Source organism: Pithys albifrons, chromosome 20, assembly GCF_047495875.1.
Source record: "Pithys albifrons albifrons isolate INPA30051 chromosome 20, PitAlb_v1, whole genome shotgun sequence".
NCBI classification, from domain to species: Eukaryota; Metazoa; Chordata; class Aves; order Passeriformes; family Thamnophilidae; genus Pithys; species Pithys albifrons.
In genome coordinates, this window is record NC_092477.1 from 12,605,659 (window position 1) to 12,626,348 (window position 20,690).

General features: G+C 57.1%; 2 protein-coding genes across 5 annotated transcripts in view; both read right to left on the reverse strand.

Annotated features, from left to right (window-relative positions):
- The window catches only part of NR5A1 (nuclear receptor subfamily 5 group A member 1), a 20,013-nt gene extending 10,169 nt beyond the window's left edge, over positions 1-9,844 (reverse strand). Inside the window, exons 1-4 of one of the 2 annotated variants that reach the window (XM_071574531.1) lie at positions 9,681-9,844; positions 7,564-7,679; positions 6,948-7,089; positions 2,952-3,592 (exon numbers count right to left, since the gene is read on the reverse strand). In XM_071574531.1, the coding sequence (XP_071430632.1) occupies positions 2,952-3,592; positions 6,948-7,089; positions 7,564-7,665 (885 nt within the window). In that variant the 5' untranslated portion in view covers positions 7,666-7,679; positions 9,681-9,844. Of the gene's footprint in view, positions 1-2,951; positions 3,593-6,947; positions 7,090-7,563; positions 7,683-9,680 lie in introns of both variants that reach the window. The other variant, XM_071574530.1, reaches the window with a different exon arrangement.
- Positions 9,845-14,386: 4,542 nt separating this feature from the next.
- Positions 14,387-20,690, reverse strand: part of NR6A1 (nuclear receptor subfamily 6 group A member 1) — a 76,541-nt gene continuing 70,237 nt past the window's right edge. For all 3 annotated transcript variants that reach the window (XM_071574486.1, XM_071574485.1, XM_071574484.1), the window contains one exon: positions 14,387-20,431. In XM_071574486.1, the coding sequence (XP_071430587.1) occupies positions 20,343-20,431 (89 nt within the window). In that variant the 3' untranslated portion in view covers positions 14,387-20,342. The remainder of the gene's footprint in view (positions 20,432-20,690) is intronic.

Sequence of the window (20,690 nt, forward strand, 5' to 3'; positions counted from 1 at the left end):
GTGTGTGTGTGTGTACATCTCTCTGTCTCTCTCTCTCTCCATATATATATAAAAAAATTACATCTGAAAGGACAAAGTTGCCTGAGACTCACGACCCAACAAAATATATTTCACCCCTGGCCCATATTTTTCTTGCTGAAGAGATGCTGCAAATCTTCGCTCAGTCCTGACACATCTCATCTAGACTCAGTTAAAGTTCGTATTTATGGGCGTCAGCGCTGACCTCTCCCCCTGCGCCCGCGCGGCCCCGGCCCCAGCCGCCCGCCCGGCCCTCCATAAACAGGCGGCCCCAAATCCCCTCTGCCGCGCAGCGCTATTAGTCTCGCCTCCGAAGGCCAGCGCAGTCCGTAATTCTCCTGCTGGTGACACGAGATGAGCGCCGCGACATCAGTCTCCCGGCGGATTGGCATGGGGACCCTCGTTTGTCAGTGGCAGACTGACAGAATTACTGGCCCTTAAATGAAACGATATATCTGGGAAGTTAAATCTGTTTTCAATCTGACTGCCCCGCGCCTGCGGGAGGACGTGGCGTGCGAGCCGATGTCAAGAGGCCATTAGTCCAGCACCCCCTCTCCTGCCCAGGGTGCAGTGACAGAGCCAGAGGGCCCCTCCCCAGCCTCTCCCAGCCCAGCTACCCCACCTGCAGCAGAGGGCAAAGCACCCAGTCTGCCCCACGCCAGACTGCTGGGGCAGGGAAAGGCAATGGGAACAAGACTGGTCAGCTCCAGGGCAAACCTGCTTCCACTCTCCCTGGGCAGGGACCAAAGGCTCATCCTGGCCAGCCATGAGCCAGCAGGTCCCCATGTCCCTGAGGATGTTCTCCTTCCTCTCCAGGCTCCCTGTGAGGCCCCAGGGAGAAGCCACCTATGTACAAACAGTCCTGTGGAAGCACATGGGTGGTGAGAGGGTTCAGGCAGGGCATGGCTTCATGGGGTCATCTGCCTGCACCCTCCTCCTGACCACCTCCCCATGTGGTGTCAGCCCTGCACGATGCCCTGGAGCACTGTCCCAGCACAGTGCCCTTCCAGTCTCGATTCCTGCGCTGGTCTTGGTCAACAATCCTTCCCTGCTGGGTCTGGGGCCTCTCACTTTCACACAGAGCTTCCCAGGGAAAGGAGAGGCTGCTGGCATCCCTGCTCCAACAGGGACTGCCTGCACCCATGGCCATCGACCTCAGAGACTGCGGTGTCCCTCTGTGCTGGTGGGCTCTGGGCAGAGCCTTCAGCTCTGTGCTGGCAGGAGTTCATTCACCACCCCAGCAGCCGTTTGCTTTTATGTGCCTGGCAGGAGCAGGAATGGGGATTCAAGATCTGACCTACTCCTGCTTCCCACCGGCTGTTCTCCCCATGCTCAAGCAGAAGCCACTGCCCTATACCAGGGAGTCTATGCCATGCTGGGGGGCAGAGGCAGCCCCAGCACCATCCAGGGGGCCCGGGCACCTCCTCTCTGTGCCAGGGCTCGGACCTGCCCTGCTGTGCCACAGAGTCAGCACAGAGGAGGGAGCCAAGGACGACGATACCACGTTCTCCCGCTGGAGCCAGAGTGGGACACGCTGTCCTGCGGTCCCTGGCCCTGCAAGATGCTGGGAATGCACCCACAGTCTCCATGTGGGTGAAGGCAAAAGGCACAAGCCCCTGAGATGTCAGCGAGGGATGCAGATCCCAGCTGAGCTCCCATCCCCAAGCACCAAACCCTGTGCCACGGGCATGGCAGGGGACATGACCTGCTGCTGGCAGGACACAGGTGGGCCTGCCCAGGTGAGGTCTCTGGCACTGTCATCCCCCACAGAGCCCCACGACAGGGGGAACGCCCACCAACAGGGATTCACACAGAAACAATCTATTTTGGTGGCACAATCAGGCTGACAATGGAGTTACAAGGCTACACAGCAATACAGCTGGGAACTGAATTTACACTGTTTACAATATCTCCTGGAAAACAACAACCACCCTGTTCCCAAAATCCAGGCTGGACACTGATATGATTGAAGCAAGCCCGACCCACCCCCACAATGCCACTTCCTGACACTGTTCTGGCAGCTGGGGGATATTTTGAGCTATGAGGCTCGGCCACACTCAGGCCTGTGGCATCATGGCACAGGGAAGAGCCTGGTCCTATCCCACAGCACAGTCCCCACAGCCCCATGGGAAGAAGGTGATTTGGACAGAGTCAGATAGCACAGCCTCGTGCTGGAAGCATGAGAAGGCACCCATGTCTCTCAGCTGGCCCGGGATGTGGCTCTCTGGGTTTTGGTCACATTGCAAAACTTCATTTCCCATTTTTGCATTGGTTTGGGAACCTAAGTCAGTGCAGGGCACAAATGGCAAATGTCTGAAAGCCTGGCAAGGTATGCAGGATGGCAGAGGCTGCCCCAACCCCGCTACCCCACCACTGGCCCCAGTAAATATGCAGGAACATTTGCTAAGGGGATGTCCTGGCGGGATGGGGCTCAGTTCCATGTCCCCCAGCCAGGGACATGTGTGGGCTGGTGGCAGCACACACGGCTGTGGAGCGGGTTGGGTGTTGTGCCTACCCCAGACAGCTCTGCCCTGGCTGCCTGGCGCTAATAGGACCCACCTGAGCACATTGATTTTCCTCCTAAAAGCAGAGGAGAGAATTGTCTCAACTATAATTCCTCAATGTTACATTTTTCAGTTATATCTTGAGCTTGACACCACAGTCACTCTGGCGGCGATTGCCTCCAGACCTGCCCCTGCTGTGATGAATCTGAAACCATTAGCCCCATGGACAGCAGGAATCACTCTGGCACCGCAGCTGGGCCCGGCACAGCCAGCCCTGCCATGCAGGGAGCCAGGAACCAGCCGGGGTGTGCCACACACCTGCGGTGACAGCCTGTGCCCACGGGTGTTGCCCTGTCCTCACAGCATCTCAGCCTCAATCCCGCCTGCCTCCCATCGCCCTCCCATCCCTCCCTGCTGCCAGGCTCCTACCTCCAGCTCCTTGAAGAAGATGCAGCTCCGTGCCCACTCCACGATGGAGAAGAGGGTCTGGTCGGCCATCTTGCACATGAGGCCGAAGGTGCTGAGCTTCTCATGCCGGCCCTTGCCCTGCTCTTGCTGCAGGCAGGCCAGTATCCGTGCCTTCACCTGGGCCTCGTCAGGCTCCAGCTGCAGCAGCTTCAGGATGACCTCAGGGATGTCGGGGGGAGAGCTGCTGGGGTAGGTCTCTGGGTACATGTAGGCGGGCACAGACTCGTGTGTGTTTGTGTAGTGGTCGGGGTACTCAGACTTGATGGTGCGGTTGGGGAAGGAGGGGTAGTGGTAGCCGGGCAGCGGCGCGTGGCCGGGCACAGTCATTCCCAGCGAGGGTGTCCCGTAGGGGCTGCGCTCGTAGTCAACGGGCGTCAGGGCAGCGGGGTTGGGTGGCAGAGTCTTGGACATGGCGTGGATGCTGTGGATGGTGGAGGACAGGCTGTAGTCGCTCTGCACCGGGGACATGATCTGAGGCACGGTCTCCAGCTTGAAGCCGTTGGCGCGGATCAGAGCCTTCTTCTGCTGCTTTAAGGCACGGTCCCGCTTGTACATGGGCCCAAACTTGTTCCTCCCTCCGCGCATCCGGTCTGCACGGACAGCTGGGACAGAGAGAGGGCAGAGGCTGCAGAGAACCCTCACAGAGGGAGAGCAGCGCTTCAGCATGGCACAGAGAAAATTGCTGGGGGGAAGATGACACACACACACAACTTGATGGCCAAAATGGTTTGTGGGGCACCAGCCCAGCCAATGTTACCATCAGAGCCTCTGGCAATTTCAGGAAAGGAAGAGACATTTGGCTTTAAATATAAAACAAGCTGGGGGATAAAGCAGCTTCCATCCCTCATGGGCTGAGGGGACAGCCCTTGAAGCCTGAGCACACAAAGGGCAGTTGGCCAACAGGTTCCAGTGGGTGCACCTCACCCCGTGGCAGGGCTGTGCCGGCCTCGGGCAGGAGACTTGGCCCTGCAGGTACCAGCCTCAGCTAAGGGGCTCTGACTGAACATCCCACTGACAGAGTCACTCCAACAGCCCATCACAATCTCCCAGCTACAGCAAAGCAGATGTTCCCATTGAACACCAAAAGAAACCCAAGAATGTGTCAACATGCAAGCGAGCAGGTGCTTCTTTGCAGCAGGAGCCTGTTCCTCTGCACTGCCTTGCTGTGCTCCCAGGGACTGCTGCCCTGTTATACCCCTTGGAAGAGCCTCAGACCACTGGAAGCTGGGAGCTGGGAGCTGGGAGTTGGGAGTTGGGAGCTGGGAGTTGGACGGCAGTGCAGAGGGACAGAGGAGTGAGCCAGCGAGAGCAGCTCACAGGCTGAGCATCAAAGGCAAAAAAACCCTTTGCGAGTTTGTGTTCCTGCTGACAGCCAGCGGGTCTTGCTTTGTGTCTCAGCTGTTACCTCTGCCTCTCTTTTGCCTACTTATACTGGGGCATGCAGCCAGCCCCCCCAGAGAGCCAGAGCACTCCCAGCGCTCCTCAGGCAGGCTGGAAAGGCAGGAGTGTGGTTGGGAGCAGCAGCATTTCCAGGACAAGCAGGAATGTGCTCCCAGGAGAGCTTCCCTGGCTTCCTCCCTCATTCTTTATTCATGAAAACAGCATCTCTCTGGGAGTGGTGGCCAGCAGCAGCCTCTGGAGTAAGGGGTGCTGTGGCCCCTGAGAGCCTCTCCACACACCTCTGTGCAGCAGAGAGCTGCCCTGGGGCAGTTCCTGACTTAGAGGTACAAGGGAGGTCAGCACTGTGCATATCCCAGCCAGGGTCTCCTATGGGCAGACATGGCTGGCAGCCCCTGCCACACATCTCAGAGCCAGAGAACACCGAAAGCCTGAATCTCACACCTACTCAGTTCCCACCACTGCTCAAGGTCGGGCCCAGCAATGCCCAGGAATTGCATCCCAAAAGGACTCTCATGGCCCTGGGCAAAGGTGCACAGACAGGGGCCCCAGTGGTGCTGCGTGCACCCCTCCCACAGCAAGATGCTCACAGTCCAGTCTCACAAACCCTCCACAGGCAACCACCTAGACCTCCTCCCCTCTCCCAGCAAGAACACAAAGGGAGAAGAGGCCTTTTAATTCCCTCCTGCTCTGCTTTTCCTGCCATTTGTGCCACACTTGGGATCAGGAACAACTTGCCATTTGCTGTGTTCCAGCTGTCAGCTGGGAAGGAAACGGTGTGCCCTGACCTCCAGGGCAAGGGAGCCTGAGTGGAGCCACCCAGGAAGAGCCTTCACCTCCAGCATCCCCACCTCTGCAGGTGAACCCTAAGCCACACACCCACCTGGCAGCAGGAGGGGTCTCCAGCACCCTGCAGTCTCCCCTTCCCATTGCCATTGCCTTGCCTGCCCTCACCCTCATGCAGAGGCTTGGCTGGGGCAGGCTGCTGGCCAGGCTCTGCCCCCACTCACCCACCTCTCTTTGCCCGTGCAGGGGAATGGGGGATGCCCAGGGTAGTGCCCGAGGGATGAGCAGGGCTGTGGGCTGCCTTCGGCCAGGGCTGTGCTGCTCACTGGCCGGGCTTCCCTCACAGCCTCCCTTCAGGCACTTTGAGGGGTGCCTGTGTCAACACTGCCCCCAAAATCAGTCACCGTGGGCTTGCTCTTGTCCTGTGGAGCTGGAGTTTCACCTCCAAAGCATCACCTCAGATGCTTTGCCCAAAAATACTTGGAGCTAAGTAGGGGTGTTCTCTGGTTTTTACTACAGAAGAGACGGATCCACGGAAGTATCACCCTCAGCTGGGTGAGCCCTCGGCTGCCCGGCTCAGCTAAGGGGCATGAAAGCTGCCAGAGCATGCACGGAGGGGTTTAGGGCACCAGTAACGCCATTCCAGGGAGGACAGTGAAACTGTGATCTGTTTTGAAAGCCAGCCCACGCCGGGAGTTTGCTGGAGCTGATTTTGCAGTTCGATGTTGTGTCTTACTGCTGTGCCTCTGCTCACAAGCTCTGACCCCGCTACTGAAGTAAGCGGCTGCCCGGCGAGAACACCGAGGACTTTCTGATAAACCGCACTGTGCCCCGCGCAGAGAGCCCGGCAAGGGAGGGACTCAGCCCGGCAAGGGAGGGGGGTCAGCCCGGCCAGGCGAGGAGGCTCAGCCCGGCAAGGGAGGGGGGTCAGCCCGGCCAGCCGAGGGGGCTCAGCCCGGCAAGGAGAGGGGCTCAGTCCACTCCCACCCGCAGCAAAACACAAACGATTTCGGGGCGATGAGGTGGGGGGGCGGCTGACCCTGGGGGGACTCCTTCTGCCTCTGCTTTTACTCTGCCATCCCGAGCCAACGACCTGTCCCTCAAATATATTTCGTTGCCGACTGCTGAGCGTTGCAGAACCCACAACACGCGACTCGGGGCTATCGGGGCCCGACTCTGATGCCGGGATCGACTGCGCCGACAGGAGAGAGGCGGCGGCCGTGGGGCTGTAATTGTCCTCCTGAGGGTCAAAAATCCATTATATTAAATGTCACCGAGAGGAAAAAATATAATTCGTGGTGGGTCTGCGGCAGTTTTACGGCAAGCCCCATCATTTTTAACGTTTTTCTTAAGTCTCGGCTTCTGGAATTATGTGCTTAAGGAAAACAATAATTTATTCGCTATTTCCCAACCTTCCTGCCAGCAAAAAAAAAAAAAAAATCCTGGAAAGTTGAAACCGTAGCAGCCAAAACCCCGGGGGAAAAAACCAAACCAAAACGAAACAAGGAAAAGCAGAAGGCGACGCGGAAAAACGAATTTTTTCTTAAGATCGGAGGGGAAAACGGAATCGAAGTGGCGACGGGAATGATCGACCCGGGCAGGCGGCGGGGACCGGCGACCGGTCCCAGGAACCGCACGGTCCCCGCCAACCCCGCGCAGTCTCCGCACAGCCCCGCACGGTCCCCGCACAGCCCCGCACGGTCCCCGCGCAGCCCCGCGCAGCTCCCGGCCCCGTCGCCGGCCCCCGCCCCGCCGTGCCCAGGCCGTCCGTACCTTCCAGGCGCATCCCCACGGTGAGGCACTTCTGGAAGCGGCAGTAGGGGCAGCGCTTGCGCTGAGTCTTGTCGATCTTGCAGCTCTGGCTCTCGGTGCAGGTGTAGTGCTTGTTGTTCTGCACCGTGCGCTTGAAGAAGCCCTGCGGCGGCGGGCGGCGGCGATGCGGTGGGCACCGACCACGGCACCGGCATCCCGGCATCAGCACCCCGTCCCCTGCACCCGCCTCCGACGGAGGGTCCCGCCGCCCTCGCCGCGATCGGGGCTCCCGTCGCGGCCGCGCTCCCCTCCCGCCGCCGGGCGCGGATCCGCCGCTAACGAAAACGGGCGAGAGGAGCCCCGCGAGCGGTGCCGCTGCCCCAGATCCTGCAGAGCCCCCTCCCCGCTCCCTACACAGCCCCGGCCCCCTTTCCCCCGTGCAACGCTTCCCCCACAGCCCCGGCTCCGCAAGACGCCGGTCCCGCACAGCCCGGCCCCGCTCTCCCGGCTCCGAATTCCCGGCCCCGCATTCCCGGCCCCGCACAGCCCCAGCTACGTTTCCCCGGCCTTGCACAACCCCGGCCCTGCACAGCCCCGGCCCCGCAGCCCCGACCCCGCACGTCCCGGTCGATCCTACCTTGCAGCTCTCGCAGGTGAGCAGCCCGTAGTGGTACCCGGAGACCTTGTCCCCGCAGACCGGACAGAGTTCGTCCAGGTCCTCATCATAGGAATAGTCCATCCCCTCCAGCGGCCCTGCTGCGGGACGAGCCGCGGTCAGCGGGACGGGACGGGACGGGACGGGACGGGACGGGACGGGACGGGGAAGGGGACGGGCGGCGGCCCCAGCCCCGGCGCTGGGTGCGGAGCAGGAGCGGGCGCAGCGCAGACCGAGCGGCAGGTGCGGGAGCCGGAGCTCTTTATAGCGCCTGGAAGAGCATCTCCATGTTGGTGCGGGCTCACGGCCAGCCCCCCGGGGCTGGGGAACCTCCTCTGGGAGAGCGGGAGGCTCACGGCGGCGGGGACGGGGCGGGGGCGGAGGGACCCGCCGGCCCGGGGACCGGGGACGCGGCGGTCGGGCCGGGGAGCAGCTCGGCAAGGCCTCGGCAGCACCGCGGATCGCCCCAGGGACTCCCCCAGGGACGGGCAGGGGATACCGCTCGGCGGGAAGGGCCATGAGACCCTCCTTGCTCCCCTGCACCATTCGTGGGGAACAAGCTCCCCCAGCCTCCCCGGGTATCCGGCTGAGAGCGGCACAACCCACTGGGAACCAGGAGTCCTGGGCCTGGAGCACAGTCAGCCGGGGCTGAGCACGAGCTTACCCTGCTCGGTGCACAGCCCTGGACCCCCCCTTTGTCAGAACCTCCCGTTAACCCACCCCAGGAGGCTCTGCCAGCCCAAGGACAGCTGCGTGGGGAGCACCGGTGTCTGCAGCGGCTTCTGACACATCCTCTGGGGCCACCAGTAAGGAGGTGACAGTTTGGACCTTGCCACAGCCACCCCATCTGGAGCACCCACTGCTAACAGTGTCCTGGTCTGCCTGTCAACAGCAGGTATCAATTCAGTGCTTAGGGATTCTTTACGAAACGTTCCATGACGGCAGCAGACGGCACAGGAGCACCCTGGCTCTGGGCACGTCCTGTTTATCAGGGTGCTCCCAGGCCACACGCTGCGGCTCAGGCGCTCAGCCATGGGGACCTCGAGGCCCACACGGAGCCAGGCACTGAGCTGAGCCCATCCCACAGGAGCCTGTGTCGGCACAGCCCTCGGGCTGAGGCTGGGGGGGTCTGCAGCTCTGGCACAACTGAGGGCAGCGTCCTGTGAAGGGGAGCCCCACATGGCTGATCCCACACAATCCCGCATGGCTTGTCCTGCAGGACTCATCCCACACATCTCATCCTGCCCAGCTCATCCCACCCTTTGCCCCACACATCAGCTGGCACCCGCGGGTGCGGCGGGTGGGAAGAGGTACTGGCAGGAGAGCAGCAAACAGGAAACGGGCTCGGCAGAGCATCGTTCCAGAGCCATCAGGAATGGAGCCTGGGCTAAGAATAGGAGCAGAGCAGCCCACCCCACCGTGCAGGTCAGCTGCCATTCAGGAGGGAGGGAGCACTCCCACCACCAGCAGAGTCCCTTGGCCATGGCCCCCACACTCACCATGAGCCCCCCGAGGAGCTGCCAGGCAGCCACAGAGCAGGGCCTGCCTTCCAGGAAGACAGACCCTGGAGGGGCCGTGGGCTGGGAGAAGAACCGAGCAAAGACTGCAAGGACCAAAAGCAGCTCGGAGCCCAAGGCTGTGATCCCTGCCCGCGGGGGACGGGGACAGGACGTGGGCTCAGCCTGTGTTGGGAGACAAGGGGTTCCGGACAACTTCCATGCCTGTTCCAGGGCGTGGGGGCTGCCTGCACTCTCATGGGCAACACCCAACCCCTGGGTGACCGAGAACCCCTGACCACCACTGTCTGGCCTCCCCCTCAGCAGCCCATCGGTCATTTCTGGGCAGCGGCGAGGCCGAAGGGCCGAGGCCATGGTGAGGCCTCGCCCAGCTGCCCGCGGTGTGCGGAGCCGCCATCCCCACGCCTGCTGACGGCCAAGGGACGGGAAGCAGAGGCCCACGCACGGCTCTCACTTCCTCGCCAAGCCCTACTGCGCGTTCCCAGACTGGCCTTGGCCACCACCATGCCAGGGCATGGCGGCCGTGGCTGGGAGAAGGGTGGGATGGGGGCACCGCGGTTCCCCCCACAGGCTCGTACTCACTGCGAGGCGGCTGCACGGCTGCTGCGTGTGGGGCCGGCGGGCGGCAGAGCCTCGCTCGGCCACCGGCCAGGAGCTGCCACCCGAGGAGCCTCCGTGGGGTGTGGGCACCGCGGCCGGGTCCACCACAGGCTGGCGGATTTATGGGACCTGTGTCCGCCGGGAAGGTGTCGGGGCTCTGGCTGTGCACACACCGCCCCGAGCAGGACACCGGCCAATCTCCTCCCCATGGGGGCCAGGCTCAGCCGGGATGGACCCACTTTGGTGCCTTATTGGCTTCTGTGGCCACGTGACCGTGCTGAAAAACATAATTAAGCTACAAAATGCTGCCCATAAACTAGCATTAGAAAGTGACAGCGGAGATAAGTGGGACCCCTGCAGCAGATAAGGCGCCCCGGGAGGGAGAGCTGCGGGCAGCGGGGAGCACTGGCGGGTGGCAGGGAGTGCACCGGTGCCCACAGACACCCTGATTTACGGCCCAGGGCGGGAGGGAGGGGGCCAGGTCATGGGGCAGGACACCTCTGGGAGGAACGCGAGTCCACTTCACCCACCCAGCCCTGGGACACAGCCCAGCCTGCTCAGCCAGGGGAGGTCTCCTTTGGAAGGGAGGATGCGAGGAGGCTCCTCCACACTCAGGGCCCCGCTCCTGGATCCCTGGGGGTCACCACAGCCCCAGTGGCCCCACAGCCTCAACGGCTCTGCTTGTGCCAGCACCACACTCACAGAAAGGCAGAGCCCCTGGGCCTAAGGCAACCAAGCTGTGGCTGTGTTTGCCACATCTGTTTCCCCATCTTCCATCACTGGGCATGGGCTTACCCACAGGCACCATGGCAGCTGCAGGGCTTGGGTTCCAGCCACCCTGTGAAACACGGGAATGGCAGTGCTGGGGCAGGAGGCTGCATGAGAGACTCCCCATCACACTGGAGTGGGGATCTGCTGCCACTGCCGGCCCTGCACTCCGGCCATCCATCGCTGCGGTGTCGTCCCACATTCGTGCAGTGTCCTCTCTCTGCTTCATCCCAGTGGTGACAGCCCTGAGAAGGGGTGGCTGCCATGGCCTCGAGCCCCACTCCAGCACAGCAAGAGCTGTGCCATGACTCTGCTTTGGCAGCCAGGGTGGCATGGCAGGACCCACCGTCCTGGGCTCGGGGATCAGGGAAAGGCTCATCCCCTCTTTATCAGCATAACCCTGGCATGCTCTGCAGTGTACCCACACCACATGGGGGGAGCAGAGAGCCCCTGGTGCTGGGACAGAGGAGCAGGAGCACGGACTGCACAGCCCTGCTTGTTTTTTCCTTGCGCTGCAGCTGAAGAGAGGAGAAAAACTAATGAAAACAGAGCTCTGGAAGAAGCGCCAGCCCCGGAGCAGCTTCCGCCCCGATCCCCAGCAATTATCAGCCTCATGCCAGATGTTCCGATGCAATGCCAATGTCAGAGAAAATAAATCTGTGGCAGGTTCAAGGTCCCTGCCGGGCCGGCACGCAGCGGCCGCGGCTCAGCCGCGCGCGAGCAGGGACAGGCTGCGGGGCAGCGCGGCCGCTTCCTCCTGCCAGGCATTGTTCCCCCGGGAAGCCCCGGCCCCACGCCGGCCACTGGCTATTTTTGCAGCAAGGTGCTTTCGGGGGTAAATACGTCCCTGCTGGCCTTGGGCACCTTCCTCTGCGCAGGCCCTGGCCAAGGCTGTGGCCCAGCTCCGGCAGCGGGCGCGTGGCCACGGTCATGGCCGACACATGGGCCGCGGCACAGCCCGATGGGCCCCGGCTGGCGGCGTGAGGGTGGGTTTGGGAAGGTTGCACCGGAGCAGCCACACAGACACCAGGCAGAGCCAACTTCCAGCAGCCTCAGGGATCCCTGGGGACAGGGAGGAGGTGCAGACAGGTGACATTTGGGGGCCATAGCACCCAGGAGGGATGGATGAGGCAGCTCGTGGCTTCCAGCTGCGCAGGGTATGTGGGAGGGGACGTTCAGTGCTGGGGATGGGCTCCAGAGCTGCTGCCCTGTCACAGGGTTGTCACAGTCAAGGAACCAGCACAGCTGCTGTCTTGTGCCCCCAGTGGGCCCAAGCACTGGCACATCTGTCCCCAAAGCCCTGGCTGTTGGTTTGGTGACTTGCCTGCCCCATGTCCTCCCAGCAGAGCTGCGGCACAGCTGGGCCTGTGGCTCCGCACCACTCGCTGGAGGCCACAGCGCGCTTTGGCTCCTTGCTGGTGCACAGCCTTGATGCTCAGCAAAGCATTATCTCCTGCTCGGATTTTATCTCCGTCCACTCAGCTTATCTGCCGGGGCAGCCCCGCTGCCTGCGCCACGTTCCCGGAGCGTGCCTGCAGCAGGTGTGGCGGCACTACCGTTTGCCAAACGCCGCCGGCTGCCCGCAGTCCCTGACTCCGGGGCCCGCGCCGATAATGCGCGTGCGGCGAGGACTTCGGCGTAGCGTTCCCGGTGACATTACCTTGTCCCCCGCATTCTTCCGATGCCACACACGCCTTCGCTCGGGGCGCGCGGCCCAGCACGTGGCGCCGGGGGCAGATGCTGCGCAGGCAGCACTGGGAAGCGCTGGTGGTCTCCTCCCGGGGGGACTCATTGACATATCAGTCACATAGTTCTGCATAATTGGGACTTGGATGCAGCCTCTCTTTATGTTTCCTCCTGGCAGTTGCCAACAACATGAAGCACTCCTGGGTCAAAATGACAGCCTTTTGTTTACTATTCCTGCTTATGTGCCTCATTTTCTTCAAGGATAAGAGCTCTTTATAAGAATCTTTATTGTGATGAGGTTAGCAGAGAGAAAGATTTCTCTCCAGCTTTCTCTCCCTCTTTCACAGTTGATTAGCAGGGTCAGCCCACGAGGACAGCAACGTGGAGCACAGGCCCAGCGCTCGCCTTGGGGTCCCCCCAGCCATGAGCCACATCCTCTCCAATACTGTCCTAATCTGCAGGCCCCCAGCACCCAGACCCACACGGGGTTCCCAGGCCATCCTGTGGCACCAGGGAGGGGATCCACCACCTGCAGCAAAGGTACCATGAAACCCAACCACCCCCAGCAGCTTGTGCAGGAGCTTACTGGGAGCACACATCTCCTCTCCATGCTGTTACCAGCCCAGCCATGGTGACCTGTCCTTCATCTGACCTCTGCAATCCTGTCAGAAGCAACCACACTTGGCAAACTGAGATATGAGAGGCTTGTGATGATCCAGTCAATGGTGACCCACCACGCTGCTGCACTCAGCAATCTGATTTTCAGGCTTGAACTCTGGGATGGTGGAGTTGAAGTAGAGTGATCAGGCAAGAAATGAGGAGAGATGTGGGAGCAGTTGGTGACAAGATGAGGAGAAGCTCATGGAATAGACATGGGCAGGGAGGGACATCAACGGAAAACCTTCCCCAACCCTGGGAGAGGCCTCACAGAACCATCGCAGCAGATCCTTCACCCACTGCTGGGCTGACCCCAGTGCTGCAGGAAGGTGACCCAGCTGACCCCACAGCCCTGTCCCAGCCAGCCCTCATGGGGTGACACTCCTGGGAACAGCCACTCTTGTCAAGAGAAAAGCAGCTTACCCTTGAAAGTTACTTTGCGAAGGTCAAGAGTGGGACTGTGACAGAGCAGCCTGACAAACGCATCTCCCAAAGTCCTTGGGCCCGATAATGTATGTCCCGTGCAATGTTGACACTGGTGATCCACCAAAGATCAGGTTAACAAGTTTGACGTTAGTGACAGTGTGATTTGTTCCACGCTGGCTCTGAATTCATAGCGCCGCTGGCCTTCGGTGATAAACTATTGCGCCGCGGGCACGAGGCTGTGGCAGTTGTCACCCGCTGGAGCACCGAGATGAAAAGGAAGCAAAGCTCTAATCAAAATACAGTGGTCAGTAGGGGTTGAACTGAAAATTAAAATGTGCTGGTATTTTTCCCACTCCAGCACTGCTTTCCCAGCAGCCCCTCGTGCCCGTGCAGAATGAGGGGAAAAGCTGCCTCGTCACCCGGTTTGAGGGTGAGGACAAACCCATGACCCCACAGGGCTGGAGCATCCTCCACCACCTCTCAGGGGGCCCCACCACTGCTGACCTTCCCTCAGGGGGACAAAGCCCAGGGGGCACCGTGCCAAAGCTACCAAAGCTGCTCCACAGAGGAGGAGAATGCTGCCAGTGAGGAAAACTGACACGAGAGAGCAGGAGGCTTGAGAGAGTGGGGCAGCAGCTCATGGTGGGACCGAAGTGAGGCCCCATGGGAGGGGCAGCTGCTCTCTTGAACTGCCTTTGTGGCAGCACCACAGCTCCAGAGTGGATCCCCATGTGCCCTCCCATGCACAGGAGTGTAAATGTGGAAAGTGCTGCTCAGGATTTTAACACACACCCACCTCAGCAACACCAGGGAGTGCTGAACGATTCCTGCTGTTCCACTCTCCTGCTGGTCAAGCATCTCTGGTGTGTTTGCTTGTTTGGATTACTCCTCCTGCTGCACCCCATGGTGACAGCAACCCCCCAAAACTGCTGCACCAACAGCACCAGCCCCCACTGCACCAACAGCACCAAGACCTTCCCCAGACCCACAGATTATTTCAGGACAGCGGCAGGCAGGGCAGTGCTGTGGCTGCCACCCAGACCAGCTCTGGGCTCCCTCACCCTGAGGGTGCCCCTGCCCTGAGAGAGAGCATTGCTGAAGGGGGAAGGTGCAAGCAATGAGCAGACACTGGCAGTGAAGAACAATTCACATTTATTAGTTCATACAGCTAAACACTCGCTAAACATGCATTCAACACTTATTGGTCACATTTCCACAGGTAGTCAAGTCCCAGAGCAGAGCAGCGGAGCAGGGGCAGGGCGGGCTGACATGGACTGGCACCGGTACCGCCACATGCCAGCACCAACATTCCCTGGGCCATGGCACGGCACCGAGGGGCAGCTCCCGGGCACAGCGCAGTGCCCGCCCCTCCTCGGACACCGCGGGGCCACCGGACACTGTCCTGCCCCAGCCCCGGCTCTGAGTGTGCCAACGTTCACTGTGTGTCATGACGAGGCAACATCCTGCTTCCCTGATTTACACAAGGGATTGTGGGAAAAATGAATGGGAGAAACCAGCACTTGGAACATCAGCAGAAGGACCCGACAACCGGGACCAACCCCCTTGGGAACAGCCCCCAGGCCAGTGAGGGACCAACACCATCACACAGACCAGACCCACTGCCTGCCCAGGATGGACACACGAGGTGCTGTGAGGTCCCAGGACACACACACAGCCTCTGCAGTGGCACTGAGCTGGAACCAGGCCTGGGGCTTGATGGGCACCAACACCACCAAAGTGACACGAGCCACGGCCTCGCCAGGCAGGGATGGCAGAGCTCAGCCCCGGCCACGGGACAGCAGTGACAGGAGCCAAGCCCCAACCCATGGGAAGGGAAACAACTCCAACCATCACAGCCCTTCTTCCTCACTGGCAACACACACTGGCAGTTTTTAGTTTTTCACACAATCCCTTTGAGATGATAAACAGGATGTCACACGAGGTAGTTTAGTTATGGAAATTGAGTCAATAATGTTATCAACTATTACAAGACATTTTATAAATTGAAAGAAAACAATGAATCACAAAAGGCTTTGTTAAGGTTGATCGTCATCTGGTTTCAATTTCTGTTTCTTTTTGCCCTTGGGGGCATTTCTTCCACTGAACCATGTTGCTTCTTTCATAGACTTGTCAGAGGGCAGCAGTTAGAGGAGCTATTTTTAATTTTTAAGGTTTTTTTCCAAGGGGAAGACACTGCCTGGATTGGCCTCCCCATCTTTTTGTGGGTCAGTTTAAACTCAGGTTTGCAGATCCTGGCTGAGGTGCTGGGAGTGGTCTCAGCCCTGCAAACCTGCCACAACTTTTGCTCAGTGCTGGATGGGGCTGTTGGGACACTCGGAGAGCTGTAACCCACCAACACCGTTTCACACAGTCTGACTGTGACTACAACCTTCTGACCATGGTGAGAAAGTTGTACTGATGAAAATTAAGATGTAATTCATAAGCAACAGAGTACACAGTCCTGGGACTGGCCACCAGGGACACAATGAGAAATTCCTGTTTCTCCTTTTCCATGAACACTCAAACACATTTAACAGCAAAGGCAGAAGGATGAGGTAATGCAGAAATAGAGACAAACCTCCCAGGCCCAGGAGCTGATGTGCCAGCAGCACCACCCACCTTGGGGAAGCTCTGCCCATGAGACCACACCTGAGCCTTCAGCAGGCAAACTTTCCACAGCCAAACCTAAAGCTTTCCCCCCAAAATCCCCACATGGGGCTTTGATCAGCTCTAAGACAAGTCATGAAAGAAGCAACTGTTGCAACATCAAAACCAGGGTTTCTCTGGGTCACATTTTAAATACTTATCCCTGAGCTTCTGTGCATTGAAACAACACACCATGAACCCAGAGAAACTCCACAGCTTGACACTGACAGCTATGCATTTCCCTCCATTTACACATCATCTACAACTTAAAAATTCGCTTCATACTTAAACTAGTTCCCCAAGTTTCCCCCTTTCTCCTGCCTTTCACGTGGCAGGGATGATTGCCGCTTATTATCCTGAGAAATAACAACATTTTCACAGACACTGAGCTTCAGAGCTTCAAATCAAAACCAAGAAGAAAGAAAGAATGACTGGGAAATAGCACATTCACAGGAGAATCTTTTTTTATCCTTTTTTCTTTAAAAGATGTAGTAAAACAAATTCAAGTTTGTTTTTTTTTGTTTAAAAAAAGTTGGTTTGAAGGACAAGACAAACTCCTTAACCTGAGGTGGCTGCAGGTCTGTGCAGAAGCCTGAAGATCCAGGGCAGATCCTGCTGTGTAGGGCACAGAGAGGGACAGCAGCAAGTGGCACTCAAGCCTTTGCATGGCCCACTGCAGGGAGGTGGCACAGCCACCCCTGGCAAGCAAGAGCAGTCCAGGAGTCCTGCTCACACTGGGACCCCTTGCTCTCACAGGCTCCTCAAAGCAACACCCCAGCACTGGGAAAATGGGTGTTGCTGGGGCAGCAGCTCAGCTGAACAGGCTGGCGATCCCCCTGACCACAATCACCCTGGAAGTGCCGTGTTCCCCCTGCACTCTGTGTGTGACAAGAGATGGCCAAAGAATCAAGAACTAAAGCTCCAGATTTAAGAATTATAGGAGTGCAGAGCTGTTCCCTGATGACTCAAAGCATGGGGGGCCTCTGCAGAGCGTGGCAGGTGTGAGGAGAAAGATGAAGGCCACAGGCACGATTCACAACTGAACAGGATCTGATGCATGTACACAGCACTGCAGAGTGAGCTGCTGCTGCAGCAGCTCTGCCGTGCCCAAAGTCCAGGGGTTTGGGGCACCCAGCACCTCTGAGCACACTGGCTGTCCCCCCCCCCCTGCTCTCCTGCAGGGCTGGGCATGCACAGGACAAGGACTTGCTACTGACCTATGCCTTGGGGTCAAGGCTCAGCCCACTCAGCAGGAGCCTAAGATCAAGTGAAACAAAACTCATGCACCTTCCAAAAGCTTTAACTGAGGCGCTGGGGTCTCACACTCAGGCTGGGACTGAGCCCCATCAGCTGGTCACAGCAGCTCCTGCTCTGCTCCTGCCCTGGAGACACTTCCACAACAGCAGCAAAGATCCCTCAGCACGGACCCTCCGAGCGTCTGAGCCTGAGAGCTTCAAATTTATGTCCCAAATCTCTGTTCGGATTAAAAGTAACTCTTCAGCTTTCCATCTGCACAGATGCTTTGAAGGAGAGGAGGGGGTCAGCCAGCCAATTTATCTTTCAAATCGGGGATAAAAATTGACTTGTCATGGCAGAAAATTCTACCAAAGACTATTATTGTTGATTGATTCCTCTATGACAGAAGGTCAGATAAGCAAGAGCAGATAGACACCAAAGATAATGAACTTCCCCCTACTAGCATTAAGCACAAATAAAATATGAACCCCTGTAAACCGAATGTTACGTGAAGAATGGAACAAAAATTCCAACCTTTCCAGAGTGTCCTTCAAACCAAATTCACAAATACATCTAGTGACTGACCTAACATCTCTATGTCTCTAGCTACATTCCTACCTTCTCATAATACCTGAGTTTGCAATGCAACACATTCACTTTACCCTGTTTAAAAAATACAAGTCATTAGAGGACTTGGTGCAGAAGATACCAGGAATGACTGTCCAGTGATTCTGTTCTGTTTGCTGCTTCCTTACCTGTCAGTTCAGGAAGGATTTTCTGCTCCCTATAGCAGATGAGTACTTGGGAACAGATACTGCTGCCAATTAACCTTTGTAAAATTTGCTTTCCACAACAGAAAGTAGAACAATCATGTCTGTTCATCATCGTAACTGAATTCAGCTTTTTGGTTGTTTTGGAAAACCACAGATTACCCAATTGATTATTTTTGTTGGATAGCTGGCAATAAGATGACTGCTTTTACGTACACTAATTAAAACACTTATTCATCAACAGATTATAATAATTCAGTAACTGTAGAATAAAATTACTCCTATGCAATTTTAACAATTCCTTGAGTGTATAAAACAGCAAGCCAGAAATAACCCGTAATAAAAAGATCATATCAAGCTATTCAGAAATTAAACTTAGAAGCTGAGAAATACTTTCTAACTTACAAACAGGTACACTAAAATCCTCCCCTGTACACGTGAGGTATAGGCTGTATGCAGAAGGCTTTCCTGAGAATACACACGCCTCTCATTGCACTGGCAAAGTCAATGAGATTTACGGAACCACCGCTGGGTGTGAAGCTCCATCGAGCTGCGCTGCTGCTGGGCCCAGCAGCTCTTACCCGTAACATCCTGTTTAAATAATGAACAATGAGCAGCTGTGGACTTTTGGAAAAGGGAAACCCTCGAGTGGAAGATGCCCACGCAGGGTGCCCATTCAGCAGCAGGGCCCCAGCGTGGCGTGAGCGCAGCCCTTGGCACTGCCACTGCCTGACCGAGACGTGCCAAGCCAGCGGGGCACAGGGAGCACCCACTGGTCCTGGGGCAGGGAGGGAGGGAAAGACGACATTGGTGAATGGGATTTTTCTCCTGTTCACCATCACATTCACCCACAGCAGCTGCAGCCCCTCAGCTGTCCTCGCCCTGTGCCACACCACTGTCATCAGGGCAACACAAAACGGGAGCATCTCATCCCTCCGACCCTGAGGGAACAAAAGTTATTTCCCCAAATATTTTTAAATCAGCATTCAAACACTATGCAAATGTCAGATTAACACCTAAGGAGACAGGGAGGGAAATCTAGCCAGGGCTGTCTAGGAGAGTCACTGAGTCTTTGAACGTTAATTTCTAATGAAGGAGATGAGAACAAGAGCATCTCATCCAACCTCCCCACCATGAACAGGAAGCCCTGAGATCACTCATGAGAATGCCCTCATTTAGCTAAACACCAGCACTCAGCAATCACTCCATGAACTGATCAGTTGTCATCAAACCAGTCCTCTGGAGTGGTGGGAAGCTTGTGAGACAGAAAATTCAAGCCTTGCAACATCTCAGACAGAGCAGGTCACCAAGTACTGCAGTAATGTTGCTTTTCCTGGTACTCTACAGGCAGCAGGACAGTCCCGGCAGGATGTAACTATGGAACACACATTCCCTGAGTCCAGCAGAGAAAGCCACACAGAGGATACTGGAGTCCCTCACCCCATTACATAGGTCACATTTAACCACAGGGTAGATTAACTGCTTCCAGAAATGGGGATTGCTGCAATGCAGAAGCCTCAAGAGTCAGGTACCACCTCAGAGGAACACAATAAGGGGGGCAATCCTGCCTCCTCTCTAAGTAGGTTTTTCCTGCTTTTGTGAACCTAAAATGGATGTTAAGGAAGTGATGAGAAAGTACTTGCAGTTCTCTAGCAACAACACCACCTTTGTGTAACACCAGGAGCCTGCCATGAACTGCAGGAACACAATTTCAGTGGAACTGGAAGGTACTGTGGGAATAGTGAGACAACAGCTGGCCAGGAGGAGCTGGGGCAGACCCAAGCCTGCAGATCCCTGGAGGGGACAAGGGCAGCAAGCCCCTCACAGCTCCACAGAACTGTTATCCCACTGGGAAACCCGCACCTGGAAACTGTCAGGGGTAAAGAAACCACCTGACTAGACAGACTTCTTCTTCTTCTCCACTCCCTGCCTTTTAAAAATTCAATCTAAAGGAAAAAAGCTTGGCACTTCTCTCCCACCCACTTCTCCAAAGTCGTCCCTTTGGGATACGAACAGCTCTGTCGATGTAGTGAGGCTGTTTGATCTCTACAACAAATGCTTTTGGATACAAATCATGGAAAGAGCAGTGCATGAACAGCATCTTCTCCTTGAGGTAGTCTTAGTCATCTCGGTCCCCAGCCCCAAATACAAAAGAACTAACCCTAACAAACACTGTAACATTAAACATCTTCACATTCTGTAAACTGCTGGAGAATGCATCTGCTGCATTCCTACAGAACCATGTGCATCGTGTTGAAGATCATACATTCAACTCTGTCGTGAAATAAATATATAGGAAAAAGAGTAAAAAAACAAAAACAAACAAAAAAGATTCTTGCTACAAGGGCAGGGACATCACTGCCCCATCTCCTGCCTGGGTGGCACCTGCTCCTCTCCCAGGTGAGCCACTCCCAGCCCCAGGCACAGCGTAAGGCACCGGCCAGGGCCAGCGCGCTCACTCTTTGCTCACACTCGTCTTGCAGGAATGTAGAACGGCCTTAAAAAGGAGAGGCAGCTGCTCCAGGGGGACATTCACCATTTTTCCTGGTAAGAAAGAAACCAGAATTAGCAGCCACTCCTGAATCAGATTTCAGAGACACCTAAGCCAGCAGCGCTGGAGATGGTTTTACCTTGAACCTCTCAGAGAAACAGTTAATCATCCTACAGATACATTAGACATTTGATATTCATTTGGACACAATGTGATTTATTATTTAGTGAATAGAAAGCAAAATAAATGGGCAAAGTCAGATCAAAATGATTTGTCCACAATGGAGCAGTATTTATGGAAAGTGGGAAGGAC